Genomic DNA, 14,242 nt, shown 5'->3' on the forward strand with positions numbered 1-14,242 from the left:
TTTGTCATATCCCCTCACACATTAACTGTTTCCCCCTACACCACCCACCCCTGCCCCTCCCGATCTTTTATTCATTTATTTAGGAAAGCATGGCAGTGATTGCCAACAACTGCTCAACCTTATAACAAGCGCTTCGCAATACCTGCAATTAAATTTCTTTTCATTTGCTGATTCATCTTTTATTGGCAAATTACAAACAATTGCCATGTGCGTAATTTCTTAGGAATGTGCAACCACAATGATGCATGTGTTTTATGCAACCTACAAAGATGCGATAGGACTCATGCCCGCTGCCCTCATTCCCTGGGATTTTGAAGCCCCGATATCTCAAAATATCTCAGCTGTTTAAGCATTTGCATCCGTGGTCTGGGAGCCACCTGCAAAGCCATGTTCTGCCCCTAGAACAGTGTGTGGAGGTTCCACCAGCTCCTGCGCCTTCTTACTTCACACGATCGCTCAGTGGGTGAAACACTCATTGCGAGGTTGGAACCCGGAGTCTGCTAACGTTTTCATCCTTCCCATGTGTATGAAAAGACACCGGTACCAAACACCACTGCTTTCCTAGTACACATCCCTTCATGATCTTCGTACATGCAGCACTCTAGTGCTTTGATGGGTGCACTTTGTTGGCGTCCCTGTACCCCGGCAATACTTGCATGGGATTATAGCTCCCAAAAGCACCCTTTGTAGATGCATATTTTGCAGGATGCTACGGCAGTGCTTCCAGTTATGATGTGCACATCTGTGATGTTGCTGGTACAGGCATGTACGGAAAAGACATTAGCGCTGTAAAGTACAGCAGCAAAGATGGGCACACCACGTGCGTCGAACCGACACAGGGCAGGCACTTACTCAATGAGAATAGCTTTGGATTTGCAAAAAGATGCTTGGCCTCCCCCCCTCCCCCCCCCCCCTTCCATCCCCATGATTAAATGGAACATGCTTGCATCGATAAACAATCAACTATTAACTCCGTGTACAACATTTTAAACATTTATTTACTTTTAATCTGCTTACGGGTGGCGGCATGTCAGAATCTTGTAATAAACCGGCTCACTTCGTGTTACTACCTGCAACACTCTGATATTAACAACCCATGCATTTGTAGAACGTTAACTACCACAAGTATCACTCTGGTTATGAACCATGATCACACCCACCCATGCAGATCCGTGAGTTTAGGATTACCTTTCGTACATGCTCTGTTGTATGGCTGTTCTCAACATCCAGCAAAATAGCACTCAAGTGTGTACTTCACAAAGAATGAAAGGCTGAGCTGTCCCTACATGATTAAACAGGCATTTGCAATGCTATTGGTCTCACATTTGTGAAAGTTAGAGCTATTGGCGTTGTAAATGACAGTTTTTGTTTACTGTTTTTTTTTTTTGTTTGCAGTACAGTGATATTTGCTTAGTTCTATTGCCATTCGTATGACCTCACGGCGCTGAAGAACCAGAAAATGGGAAATAGTTTGAGGGAGGGGAGGTTGAAAATAAATGACACCAATGGAAAAGGAATTAAAGCGAGTATGAGCTCACAGAGATTATCACATCTATATTTAGCTGACAATAATATCCACTGGTAAGGCATCTCAGTGAGTTATAGTGTCTGCTGCAGAGACACAGCAGCTATACGATTCCAATAAGTGTAAAAACATCATTTGCGAGGTAATTAGCAAGACTGTGTCAGCTGGATAACACACTAGACATTGAAGACTAGCAAGCTCTGTAAATCGAATAGAGAGACGCCAGAAAAGAAGGTGGGATGGACTTTTAGGCACAGTATATGAGAGAGTACAACTAGAAACCATGGGCGTGTAACATCCACCGTCTGCATCTGCTGTGCACCTACAGAGAGGTCGAAGCATGGGCCTGTGGGATGCATTTCAAATCCCTGCATTTTTCATCATCGTGCGATCTCTGCAGCGACTGCTTTAAAACATCCCTGGATAAAGGCTTTGTTTGAGGGTGAAAGGGGGCCTGTCCACTCATGGCTTCAGATAGCTCATTTTAAAATAGCGCAAGCCTGCTATAGCTTTGAAGATTGTACCACTCCCCAGAATGGCTCCTTTGAAATTTTGATGTTCCAGAGTGAGGAATTAATAAAAAATGTATGCACGTCTGGGGCGTGTAAACATTTCTGTGCCCATGTTGTGCGACACGTAAAAGTTTGGAATACCTTGTGTCTTACTTCCACTGTTCAGTAACTTGAAGAAAAGTGAAACGAAATGGCTTTAATATCAGTCTCCTATGCTTGAATTTTTCAATGCAGGCTCTTCGATGTTTAATCCAGCCAAATGCATTTGCATATTTCAATGTACGTCATTAAGTAGCAAGTGATCACATCTGCCTGCTTTAGGGAATGCCAGGGAAAGTGTAAATGTTTCAGATTTTTTCTCTCTCCAGTGAAGTGCAACAGAAACAGATCATTTATCAAAAAGGAACTTCGGGGATACCTCACAAATACTCAAAAAACTCATTACGCTGAAAGGCTCTCTGCAAACACACATCCTCCTCCCCTGCCCCCCCCCCCCTCGCACCTCCCCCCCCCACTTTGCAAAATTAACATAGAACGAGTCCCTAAATGTCAGCTTGTGTAGTTTAGCAAGGATCAGCAAACGGCCTGGATGCCCCACACTGTCTCCTGTCTTATAATGTGTTTCTGTAAAGTGTCAAGTCATATGTGTGGGAAACTCATCTTCACTTCCTCAGTGGTAGAAAACAAAAGGAACAACATTATCTGTCTACTGGATGATTATTTTCACTGAGCAAGAGGAAGATACAAGAATGTGAAACTTACCCTGCATTCCCAGCCTCCAGCTCCTTCCTGACAGTCCGGGACAGTTATCACAAAACGCAACTCCTCCTTTCCGCTACATGAACATGGTTTCAGCAGTTTGATTTCACTTTTTCTCACAGGATGTTTCCTGAATCGTGAGGCGGTCTTCACTAATAATTTTTCTCATTTAAGAGTATTGCATACATTTGGCGAACGTCTTCACTCACTCCCCAAATTTTTCATTTCCCTTGAGTTATGATTGATTTAAGAAAGTTGTTCAGTTCGGATCATTGATTATATGCACTTATGTTTTAGGATAAGTTCCCCTGATGAAAGGCTTTGTCAAGGCAAGTCAAATAACTTTATTCGATTCCAAAGAATCCTAAAAGTTTACAAAAATATTCATACATTCATCTTAAAATACAAAAGATTTTAGCAAACCGTGCACAAAAATTGATATTAAGTTACATAAAATCAATAAAATGTGTTCATGATTCATAACGTTTCCAAATTAAAAGAAATTCTGTTAAAACTGAGCACATAGCTACAAATGGTAATGGTTGATAATGACCTCAGGTAATCAAAACCTTCTTGATAAGTACAGGGACGAATGTCCCTTGGAATAAGCTTAATGAAACGGGCTATTGGTTCTTTATAAAGTAAACAAAAAAGCATAAGATGCATTGTGCTCTGATGGGCTGCATTATTGCATGGACTAGGGGAAGTCTCTCTCACCATCCCCCCCGTGTCGGAAAAGCTACAAGAAAATGCAGTGTATTTAAACGAAATCTTGTCATTAAAAAGCATGAATGATCCTGAGTAGTAAAAGAGAAGTAGAATTGTTGTTGTTTTAAAGATACATATGCCATTGTTAATATCCTGACTAGACAAACTTAAAACAGTATGATATGCATTCTTGATGACAGTCTTCATATTAGATTGAATAGACTCTTGGTTTTCATAAAAATGTACAAGGCATATCTTATAAAAAGTTTCCTTGACATAGCGTAACCATGGTACCGCCATTGCATTGTCAAGGTTCATACAGTCTTTTAAAATACATCTTGAAAATAACAGCTCTTCTGAGGTGCAAATTTCCCCCCATAAAAGCAATGGGTAAACATGAATTCTGTCAATCACATAATCTAAGCCCACCTTGGAAGGACAGAATAAAGTAGAAGTACTACTGGGGATAAATAGGATGCATTTTAAAAATGTGTTCTCTAATATTTGGATCTGGGCATTTTAATGGTATCTCCATACCCCTGCCCCATAGGTGGCTACTGCCCGGCATTTAGATCTATACAGTGTTTTCAGTTCAGCTATCGGCTTATTACCACGTTTGCTGGCAAATCGAATGAGCCCCTCTATGGTTCTGCTAGTTTGTTGTAACCGTGTTTTAATCAAGTGATCTCAGCTCAAATTATTATTAAAAAGATTCCTCAAATAGGTAAAATTTGACACTTTGTCAATGTCTGTCATTGACCGTGTTCTTGCGTGTTTTTAGTTTTATTTGGACCACAATAAATGATTTGCTAAAATTAACCTTGAGATCCAATCCGTACATCAACTCATTAAATGCATTCAGACATTTTTGTGAGCTGTTTGCTGTTAAAGTCATCAATACTGTATCGTCCGCATAGGACAATAAGGGTACCTGTTTGCCTTCTATTCTTGTAAAATCCAATTTTTGTTGTAATAAAAAAATGTCCAAACCTTTTCTATATATTAAAAATAGGGAGCCAATATGCTTCCCTGGCGTACGCCCTCAGTTGAGGAAATTGACTTGTTCTTTTCTCCTCCTGGACCATACCGACTGGCTACCGTCGTAGCTGCATGCAGTCTGCGCAACAAAGTAACAAGCGGTTCCTCAAATCCCATGGTGTCCATTAACGCCCCTAACTTTCCCCGACAGACTATGTCGAAAGCACTAGACCAGTCTGGCTACCTCCTCTCTGTACTGTCCATTGTTTGACTGATAAAAACTTTTTCACAAGAAAATTGAATCGTACACTTCTTTTTCAAGCTCTACTCTGCATAAGTAGATAACGTAGTCCGCACTATCGGACCATCAACCAAACAAGCGTGTGCACAGGAACCACTTTCAAATGATCACAAATAGTTTGTGGGAGTGCAATAGTGTGACAGTGAAATTTAAAAAAGGATTTACAAGAGAGAGAACTTGTATTGGAATATCTATTGTAATCCTTAATAAAAACAGCGCAAAAAGCAGTTTTCAAACATAACTGCTTACGGGTAAGGTTGACATGTTTCAGCCTTCTGGACTGATTGTCCACTGCTTTCTTCAGGAACTGTCTATGAATGTTGTTGCTACTGCATTAAAACTAAAGTGTCTAAATAGTGAAAACACAAATTAGAAAAGAATTGAACATAATTGGGAATAAGGGTTGGAATTAATACAGCCTCATTTGCCAAATACAAATCCTCAGTATAGCCGGGATGCAAAAGGCACCTGAAAAAGTCGCATGTAAAAAACATATATTCTAGCACTCTAAGTGAACAGAATAGACAGAGTCTCCAGATTGGTGGAAAAATGCTATGGGACACCAACTGTCAACCCCAAACAGCTATGTACCTATGGTACAGCACAAGTTTACACGTTAAAACTATTTAGGCAAATAAACCAGTTCAACATTCAAATATAGCAATAAACAGCAGAAAGGTGACCAGTCAACCTTTGCACAGAGCCTTCCATTTGTAGCAACGTGTGCGCTTTTTTTAAAGTAACTTGTGGGCTGTTTTGAGTTGAAACATTTTTTTTGTTGTACAAATCTGAAGATTATGAGCAGATGAAGGATTATATGGCATATGCGGCAAATACATAATTGAGTGGAAAATGGTGTCTGCAGGATCTCATAATTCCAGTTGTCCTGGTTAAGTAGAAATATAATTAACCACAAATTGTTTGTTGAACGGGAACTTCTGTGAACTGATAAGAATTTTTGTTAATTTCTTACCACCTTTTCCTGGGATATTCATTGTTACTGAAAAATCATTGTGCCTCATCTTTATTAACTAGTATCGTGACTTGTATTGAATTCAAACATTTATTTTATTTTGAATTGTGAAAAAATAACATCTTTAGTATTCTGTTGCCCTTAAAGACCAATTTATTTATTTAATCTTCCTTTGTGAAGTTTATTCTTTAGGGATGCTGGAGGCGAAGGAGGAGGAGGATGATGAGGATGAAGATGAGGTGTTAAGGCCTTCAAGTGCAACCCTGCCTTGGGATATGAGGTCATCTGTGGAACAAGAGGGCCTCTCCTGCCCAGGTATTCAAGAAGACCAGTTAGCAAGTTATGCCCATACACAACACCAGTACAGGAATCAATAGGCAACAGACAATACATTTTTATTGCTGATTATCTAATATAATATATAATACAAAAAAGGGATTTAAATAAGCATGTAGCCGGGCATCATGCCTGTTGGTTGAGACACTTAAAACCAGTTAATACATATCTACATTAGTAAGTTGTCTTATTTCCTTAATACCAGTTTCCATTTCTAAGGGTAAAGAACCTAACCATTTTCTTCTGTTGTCCAGTAATTCTTGGCAAATAGAAATTAAATGATGTCTAGTTTTCACAGCCTTGCCAGCACAGTTATATACTCTGTCAATTCTTGTTTTCGTTCCATGATGTCCTTAGTCCCCACACATCCAGCAAAAACCTTTTCTTTGAAAAAGGCAGTGGAGTTCTCAAGAAATTCGGAAGTAAACCTAATGAATCCCTACATTTCACATATTTATCATTATTCATAGGCCAATAAAAGTTGTCTGTCGTACGCTTTAAACTGGTGGCTCGATTAAGCTCTGGAGGATTTTAATGGATGGAAAACTATAGATTGGATGGTTTTGAGCCTTTCGATAACTCCCAGAAGATGTTCAACTGGAATGGAACCTTACTGGTTAATCTTAGCCAGAAACCGCCAAAAAGTGATATCTCAGATTATAATTTTAGCATACGTGGTCACAGTGGAACTGAGTAGGGAAGAAAACAAATTGACTAACATTACATTCTGCTTTATCAAACCAGCTAAGTTTGCCTGGAGCGAACAACATCAGTTTTAGCAAATATGTATTCATCGGACGTTTATTCAGACACCATTTTTTAAAGTAGGTCAGACGTTAGTAATAATTAAATGCATATTGAGCAGTGTTATTTTTCAGCCCTTAATTCCAACTAAACACAAACAAAGGTCCCAGGGGACAAATTAAAGACCCTAACTGCTAAACCCCCTGACTTGAAATGACACCAACAAAAATTAGCAGTGAGTCAGGAAAAAACAACTGATCATGTACCCAACACAAAAGAACAGGGAAAGTTTCAATTTGAACGAGTTCCCATCAGTCCACCATCGAGACCGCCCTTCATCATCTGGGATCTCTACTCCATTGTAAGGTAAGGAAACCTCAAGAGACTTGGTGGTATTAGTAACCAAGTCGAGGGTATCCCAAACAGAATATCAAAGATGTACAACAGGTAAATCTGGTGAGGAACTAAATAGCAGTGCTAGAGAAATGTGCAAGTGAAAGAGAGAAAAGAAGCTCTAAAATTAGGTAGTGGTAGGGGAAAACAACTTTAATATACACCCTCACACTCCTAACAGAATAAAAAACAGTGCAATAGTAGCTTTAATAGGAAACTACTAGCTGGAATACTGGGTCGACATGTTTCTGCAGTCTCGTGGAGCCTAGCGGTCTCCTGCTGCTTCATCAGGACCAAATGCTACTGCTATTAAAAAGAAAGATAAACCATATCACCTGATATATGTAAATCCTACTCGTCTTCCCAACCTATGTGGAGAGAAAAACCATATGTGGGTACATGATAGAAAATGCAATTCACAGACCACAAACCGATCTTATCCGTAGTGGAAACACTGTGACAAAATTTGAATCATTACGTTATTTCTAAATGGGCTACAGAACCATTACCAAGAAAGAGATGACAAGTGCCAAATGCTACATATGTCGTGAATATTGTAACTCTAAATTCACTTACCCAATTGTTGGGAAGGAACAGCCCCACCTCACCTGGCACCAGCTCAGGTAGTGGGCGCACCGCGCTATAGAAAAACAGATAACAGGAGGATAATATATCCCATTCCACATCACACCATTTCCTTACATACCACATCAAACGCTCCGTTATCTCATGGATATTGTCTCATGGAACTGATTACACCAACATTGGCTCTAAGTGCAACCTGTTCATATGTCATCATGGCTATCAATATATGTCTCCAGCCCACCGGTAGTGGGATTTAGCCGATTTTAAAGTCACACCCATACTGCAGTTATCATGCCAATTACGGCATTTTACTAGAGTTAGATAACATCACTCTATAGTGCATACGCTGCACCGCGCCGTCAAAATGTGCCGTCAAAGTGTGCCCCTTACCTCTCCGTCGGTACACCGGTCGTCCCTCTGAAGCTGTTTCGTGGGGAGGTACCGACTCGGTGTACCGGCGGTGAATAAATGTATTTCCAAACTTCCGTGTTGTCGCTTGGGTCCATGGCGCGTAATGACGTCATAACGCCAGCTTGCCTAATGGGAAATGTAGTTTATGAGCGAAAAGGCAGCGTTCAAACGCAAAGGACCCGGTTCGAATCCGCACTTCGCCTATATGGCGACACCAGGATCTTAAAAGGTGGACAATTAATTATAAATAATAGACCCGATCTTCTATATAGATATTTTAAATGCCCAGTTGTTGGCGTGCGTGTCAAAAATTTGGTGTTTCATGGAAACAATGTGCCATGTGGTTCCCCATTTGTGCCAACAGGAACAGAAGGCAGGGGACCCCTACAAATCTTAGTTAAGTTTATCTCATACCCCAAAGAGAGTATGGACAGCCGTCCAATCCCTAACAGTATAGTGTGTAAGATCTGCTGAGACTGCTTAATTAGTGGTTATTTGATTATTAATTCTTAAAGCGCCCGCTAATGTGTTTATAAAAACTAGCAGTGGCAAATGGGTCAAATAAGCCTATACATATGGAATTATTCCTACGTGTTTTGGAAAATTATGGCACTAATGTATAAAAAGAGTATACTGCAGGTAGTTGCATCCTCAAGTCATGCAACTGCAAGACAGTCAAGATACTGAAAAGTTCAAAGTGACATCCAGGGGATGTCTTCATTCAACCCTACCTTATCTGTCTTAAGTCTGAAAACCCAACGTTGTTCACACTTAAACAGAAATTTAGAGACATCAGTAATCGTTGGAGGGATCCATGGTTGATCAAGAACCGTCCAGAACATCTCAGAAGGTTGATGACCAGCTTGCAAGAAATGATTAGTCATTTTTGTTGCCTGTTTACAACAGCGGATAGAGCTTTTGTGCTCAGAAATTCTCAGTTTAATCTTTCTTGTAGTCATCCCTACATAATTCAATTTGCAGGGACAAGTGATTAAGTAAATTAAATTTGAACTATTACAGTTTGTAAACCTCCTAAGTTGCCAGGGTCGATCAGTACCTATGTCAATTGTGACTGTCTTAGTCGTTTGTGGACAAGCCGCACAGTTGCCACATGGATGGTGGCCCACAACCGCGGGTAAGTCCCATAGGGTACCGACTGCTCGTGGAACATCTGTTTTGGGCCTGGTGTGGACCAATTGGTCCTTCAGGCTTCGCCCTCTCTTGAAGGCGAACAAAGGGGGAGGTAACGTATCAGTGCCCGTGTTCAAAATCTTCCAATGTTTTTTAACAATTTTCTGAATTTTGTTAGAATAGGTACAGTATGTATTCACACATGTGATTCTCTCCTGTTTGGGTTTTGGAAGTGCCAATTCCAGGAGACCATCCCTATTATTATTGGAGGCCCTTTTCTTGGCATGCCGGACCAATTTTTTTGGATAGTTCTTGGCCAACAGATTTTTTTCAAGTGCCTGTGAGTGTTTGGAAAACGCAGCTCTAGTAGAACAATTCCTCTGTATACGGAGGAATTGCCCAAAGGGCAAGTTCTCCCTTAGTGCTTTGGGGTGGAAACTGTCGTAGTTTAGCAAGGAATTTCTTGCCATTGGCTTCCGATAAAGCTCTGATTGTAACTCTCCTCCAGATGCGGAGATTAGTAGATCTAAAAATGGCAGTTGATGTTTGTCAAATTCCATGGTGAATCTGAGAAAAGGATTCCTCTCATTCAACCATTCGTGAAAAAGATGGAGTTCGTCGGCCGTGCCACGCCACACCACCAGGATGTCGTCTATGTACCTTTTCCATACTCGCAGACACCGAAGATGGGGATTGGTATCTGCGAGTACGTATGTCTGCTCAAACTTATGGACATACAGGTTAGCGAGACTCGGGGCAAAAACACTCCCCATGCTGGTCCCGCTAACCTGTAGGTAGATCGACTCCTCGAAACGGAAAAAATTCTCCGTCATGGCCAAAGTGGCCAAATTCATAATAAATCGGACCGGCGTGATAGAGTTGAGGTCTCTGTTGGTGAGTAATTCTTCAATTGCCTCTAACGTCTCTGTCTGTGGAATAGAGGTGTAGAGACTCTCTACATCAAAGGACACTAGGAGGTCCAGATCTTCATTAAACTCGATATCAGGGAGAATCCTCAATACATCTTTTGTATCCTTTAGGAAGGTAGGCATCTCCCTCACCAATGGCTGTAAGAAGAAGTCTACAAATGTAGAAAGCGGTTCTAGCAGCGAACCAATGCCCGATATAATGGGTCTGCCAGGAGGAGGTCGTTGGGTCTTGTGTACTTTGGGTAAAGTATAAAAGTAGGGCATTTTTGGGTTTACAGTACAGAGATACTGGGATTCTTTAAGGGTAATCCACCCCTCCGCCAATGCTTCCTCCACTATATGTCCGATGACAGTAGTGAGTCTCTCTGTGGGGTCATTTGCTAACTTACAGTAGGCCCTAGTATTATTGAGCTGGCGAAGACATTCGTCTCGATATGAGTCCGAATCCATCAATACTGTAGCCCCGCCTTTATCGGCTGGCTTGATTATCAAAGACTCTAGGTTGGCCAGGGTCTTTACTGCCTCTTGTTCTTTATTGGACAAGTTTACAAAGGAGTTACATGATTGTTGGTACAACTCTCTCAAATCATGGTCTACCGCCTCCTCAAACGTTAGAACTTTGGCTGGTAATCCAATGGTTGTAGGGTTAAAGGTGGAAGGTCTCTGGAGACCGGTATTCTCTAATCCATCCTTTTGTGAGATACTCTGCTTATTGGCAAACATATAGTGGAGCCTAATCTTACGAAAGAATTTACCCATTTCTGTTTGTACAAGAAAAGGGTCACCCTTGTTAGTTGTCACGTAGCCAAGTCCCTTATTAAGGACTGCTTCCTCAATATCGGAAAGAGTGTGTCTACTGAGATTTATCACAATGCTGGCCCCACTGATGTCCCCGCCTGTTCCTGAGGGATCTTCTTGCCATTTCTCAGGTCCATTGTTGTCGGCGGGAGGTTCCAACGGACTTGTCCTTGTTGTGCCCTCCGCCGGCCCCTTGGACGACCGTGGCCCTGTCCTAAAAAAGGCTGTTGGCTAAAGTCGGGATATGCTTGTTGAGGTCCAAACTGACCTGGTGGAGGAAAGGACGGCGGACCCCACGGTGTTGGCTGCCACCATGGCGGAATCGGAGGTTGGTTGTAATAAGGGTTATAACCCCTCCAAGGTCTCCTATTGCCACCTCTTCCCCTGGCAGTACCCCTATTGCTGCCTTGATTCGAGGAGTCAGAATCAGTAGAAGTATCATCAGAATTCGATGTACCGTATGTAGAACCTCCTGTGCGACCATTCTTATTGAAAGGCACGGGTACATAGTTGTCACTAGTGTATGGGTATATTTTTTCAGCAGAGAACTTAGCCAAGTCTTTTTTGAATTTTTCAAGTTTGTTAAACAGGATAGAGTCCCTCAGCTCTTTACTGATCTTGTTGCCCTTAATTCCACCACTATCCAGGGACATTTCTGCAGTAGTCTTCATTAATGATTACGTCAATACAAACAGTCATAAGTTCTTATGCATATGGTTTTGTAGTGGCTCAAGTTAGCTGCTTATAATGGCTTTTGCGAACATGGCGCCTTTCCATAGTTTATTGATGTAGGTTTGTTAAGCGTCACAAAAGCCCGAAGACGCTGACATCAAAACATGTAACTAGCGCTGCAAAAGCAGGTCTTAGAGAGACGAAAAAAACCCACTTTTTAAGTTGCTTTCTAAAACTAGATTCATTCAACGATTTTTAAGAGCCATGGGGAGTGTGTTCCACAACTTGCATGTGGAGTACACAAAGCTCCTGCCTCCCCATGAGACTTTATTACAGTTGGGTATTGCCACAGCTTTGGATGCAGTGGAGCGCAGGTTTCTTCTAGGTATGTCCTGCTTAAAACTTTTCTGCAGAATGTTTGGACCAATCCCCCGGAGGGATTTATGGGCCGTACAAAGTGCCTTAAAAGCCACCGGTGTCTTAATTCGGAACCAGTGAAGCTCAACTAAAGCATGTGACAACGTAGCATTTAGGCATCTTCTTTAAAAGACATGCAGCAGCATTCTGTAAAAGCTGGAGTTTATTAAGTGTGCCTAAATGAAGTCCCTGCTACAAAGCTTTGCAGCAGTCCTGCCTCGACAACACTAATTCAATGGCAACTGATTTATGTAGTTCAAAAGGGATGAAAGAAAGTATTTTCCTTAACATTTTTAAAATGAAAAGGCAAGCTGAGGTAATTTTGCTGACCTGGTTTCTAAAAGTAAGGTTGGCATCGAACACCCCTAAATTCTTGACTTTCAATGGTGGACTAGGGAGAGTACTAAGGCCTCCAAAAAGAGTTCCAAAACGAGGTGTCCTTGCCAATCAGGAGAATCTCAGTTTTGTTGGAATTTATCTTAAGACAAGCCTCATACACTTGGCTACCTCACACATACAATTGTTGAAACTCTTGGCGAACTACTCAACATAATCCAGAAAGTTCACAATAATTTGTGTGTAGTCTAGGTGAGCAATAGTGGAGAAGCCAAAGGATTCAATAAGTTTCACTTAGGGGGGCAACATAAATATTAAACAGCATAGGGTATTTAGATAGAGTTTAAACCTTCCTGAGTCTGTGGTTATTATGAGTGCAAATGTTATTTTTCCTATTATGCTAACTCCCTGATCCAATAGGTTTATAGGTACCAGCGACATGGATTGGTAAGTCAATGGTATAGGACCTAGTAAATAAAATAGACTGATAGTAGAGCGAAGGTTACCTGGTTAAGTAAATGTATAATTGATTATGGGCCCAGGTGAGTATGGTAAAATTATAGTCGGGTGACCTGCACGCTTTATCAGGGTTTTTGATCTGAAGTCTCCAAGACAATCCTACTGTGCCCTGTTGGAGAGAAAATAGCCGAAGAGGTCTAAAGCTGAAGTGTGAATCCTGATGTTTGCTAAAGAATCGATGAGGAACCTGTGACTCACAGTATTGAAAGCCGCAGACATATCGAGGAGAATCACAGACGCCTTCCCATCGTTATCTGTGATAGTTCTGATCCCTTCTGCAGCTACCACCAAAGCCGTTTCAGTAGTAGGGTTAGATCTAAAACCATGTTAGCTTAATCTGGGAGGTTATACCTATCCAAGAATTCTGATAGGATGATGTTAAGATGCCTTAACCTTTCCTACCGAAGTCTGAAGTGAACCAAGGACCGCCCCCCTTTCCTGGCCATATCCCTCCAGTCGCCTATTTCTTTGCCTCGTTGCACTCCATATAGGATACCGGTGAATTAATAAGTAACCCAAATTCTTCCGGATTCCCACCATATTAGTTTGCTTAAAGTCCGGAAGCGTTTTGTTGTCTTGTATAGTAAGTTTTGTTTTTAACTTTTGTGACAAAGATTGGGTAGTGATCAATAATGAGATGATCTGGTTCCAGTGTAACTTAAAATAGTATTTATTTAATCCAAAGGTTCAAGATAAAGTTACAGAGAACAAGAGAGCCCCACCAGGAGCAGCCCTCTGCTGCTCAGCCCATTTTCCCAACTGACACACTCCACACACTCAACATTCCATAGCATCATCCATCCAACATTCCAAACCACATTCACACTGGCTGAGCAGCAGACACTACACTTCTCCCTACCTCATATTAAACGAAAACCCAATACAATGATGCAAGTGAAAAGCACATCAAAGATAAAATAACATGCTCATAAATCTTAAAAGGAAACATTGCATAGGTCTGAGAATGGTTGAGGGCAAAACAAAAAGGATGAAAAATAAGAAAAACACAGTACTATATGCTGCAAGTTAACATTCAACAATGCAAGAAAGCTGAGGAGAAAATGTTAAAAACATGAATGTCAACACAAGGCAAAGCAAAGGTAAAACGTCAATGCCCACCCACGTACCTACAACAAAGAAAACAATCTTTAGGCAGAAAGGCAACCATCCAACTCATGCAGAGCACCAAGGTGTCTTATGCCTTCCATAACTGAA

General features: G+C 41.2%; 1 protein-coding gene across 2 annotated transcripts in view; it reads left to right on the plus strand.

Moving 5' to 3' along the window:
• LOC147726120 (uncharacterized) overlaps positions 1-14,242 on the plus strand; it is a 100,412-nt gene that overhangs the window by 30,764 nt on the left and 55,406 nt on the right. For both annotated transcript variants that reach the window (XM_086960224.1, XM_086960225.1), the window contains exon 2: positions 5,937-6,071. In XM_086960224.1, the coding sequence (XP_086816350.1) occupies positions 5,937-6,071 (135 nt within the window). The remainder of the gene's footprint in view (positions 1-5,936; positions 6,072-14,242) is intronic.

Source organism: Lissotriton vulgaris, chromosome 3_1 (assembly GCF_964263255.1).
Source record: "Lissotriton vulgaris chromosome 3_1, aLisVul1.2, whole genome shotgun sequence".
NCBI classification, from domain to species: Eukaryota; Metazoa; Chordata; class Amphibia; order Caudata; family Salamandridae; genus Lissotriton; species Lissotriton vulgaris.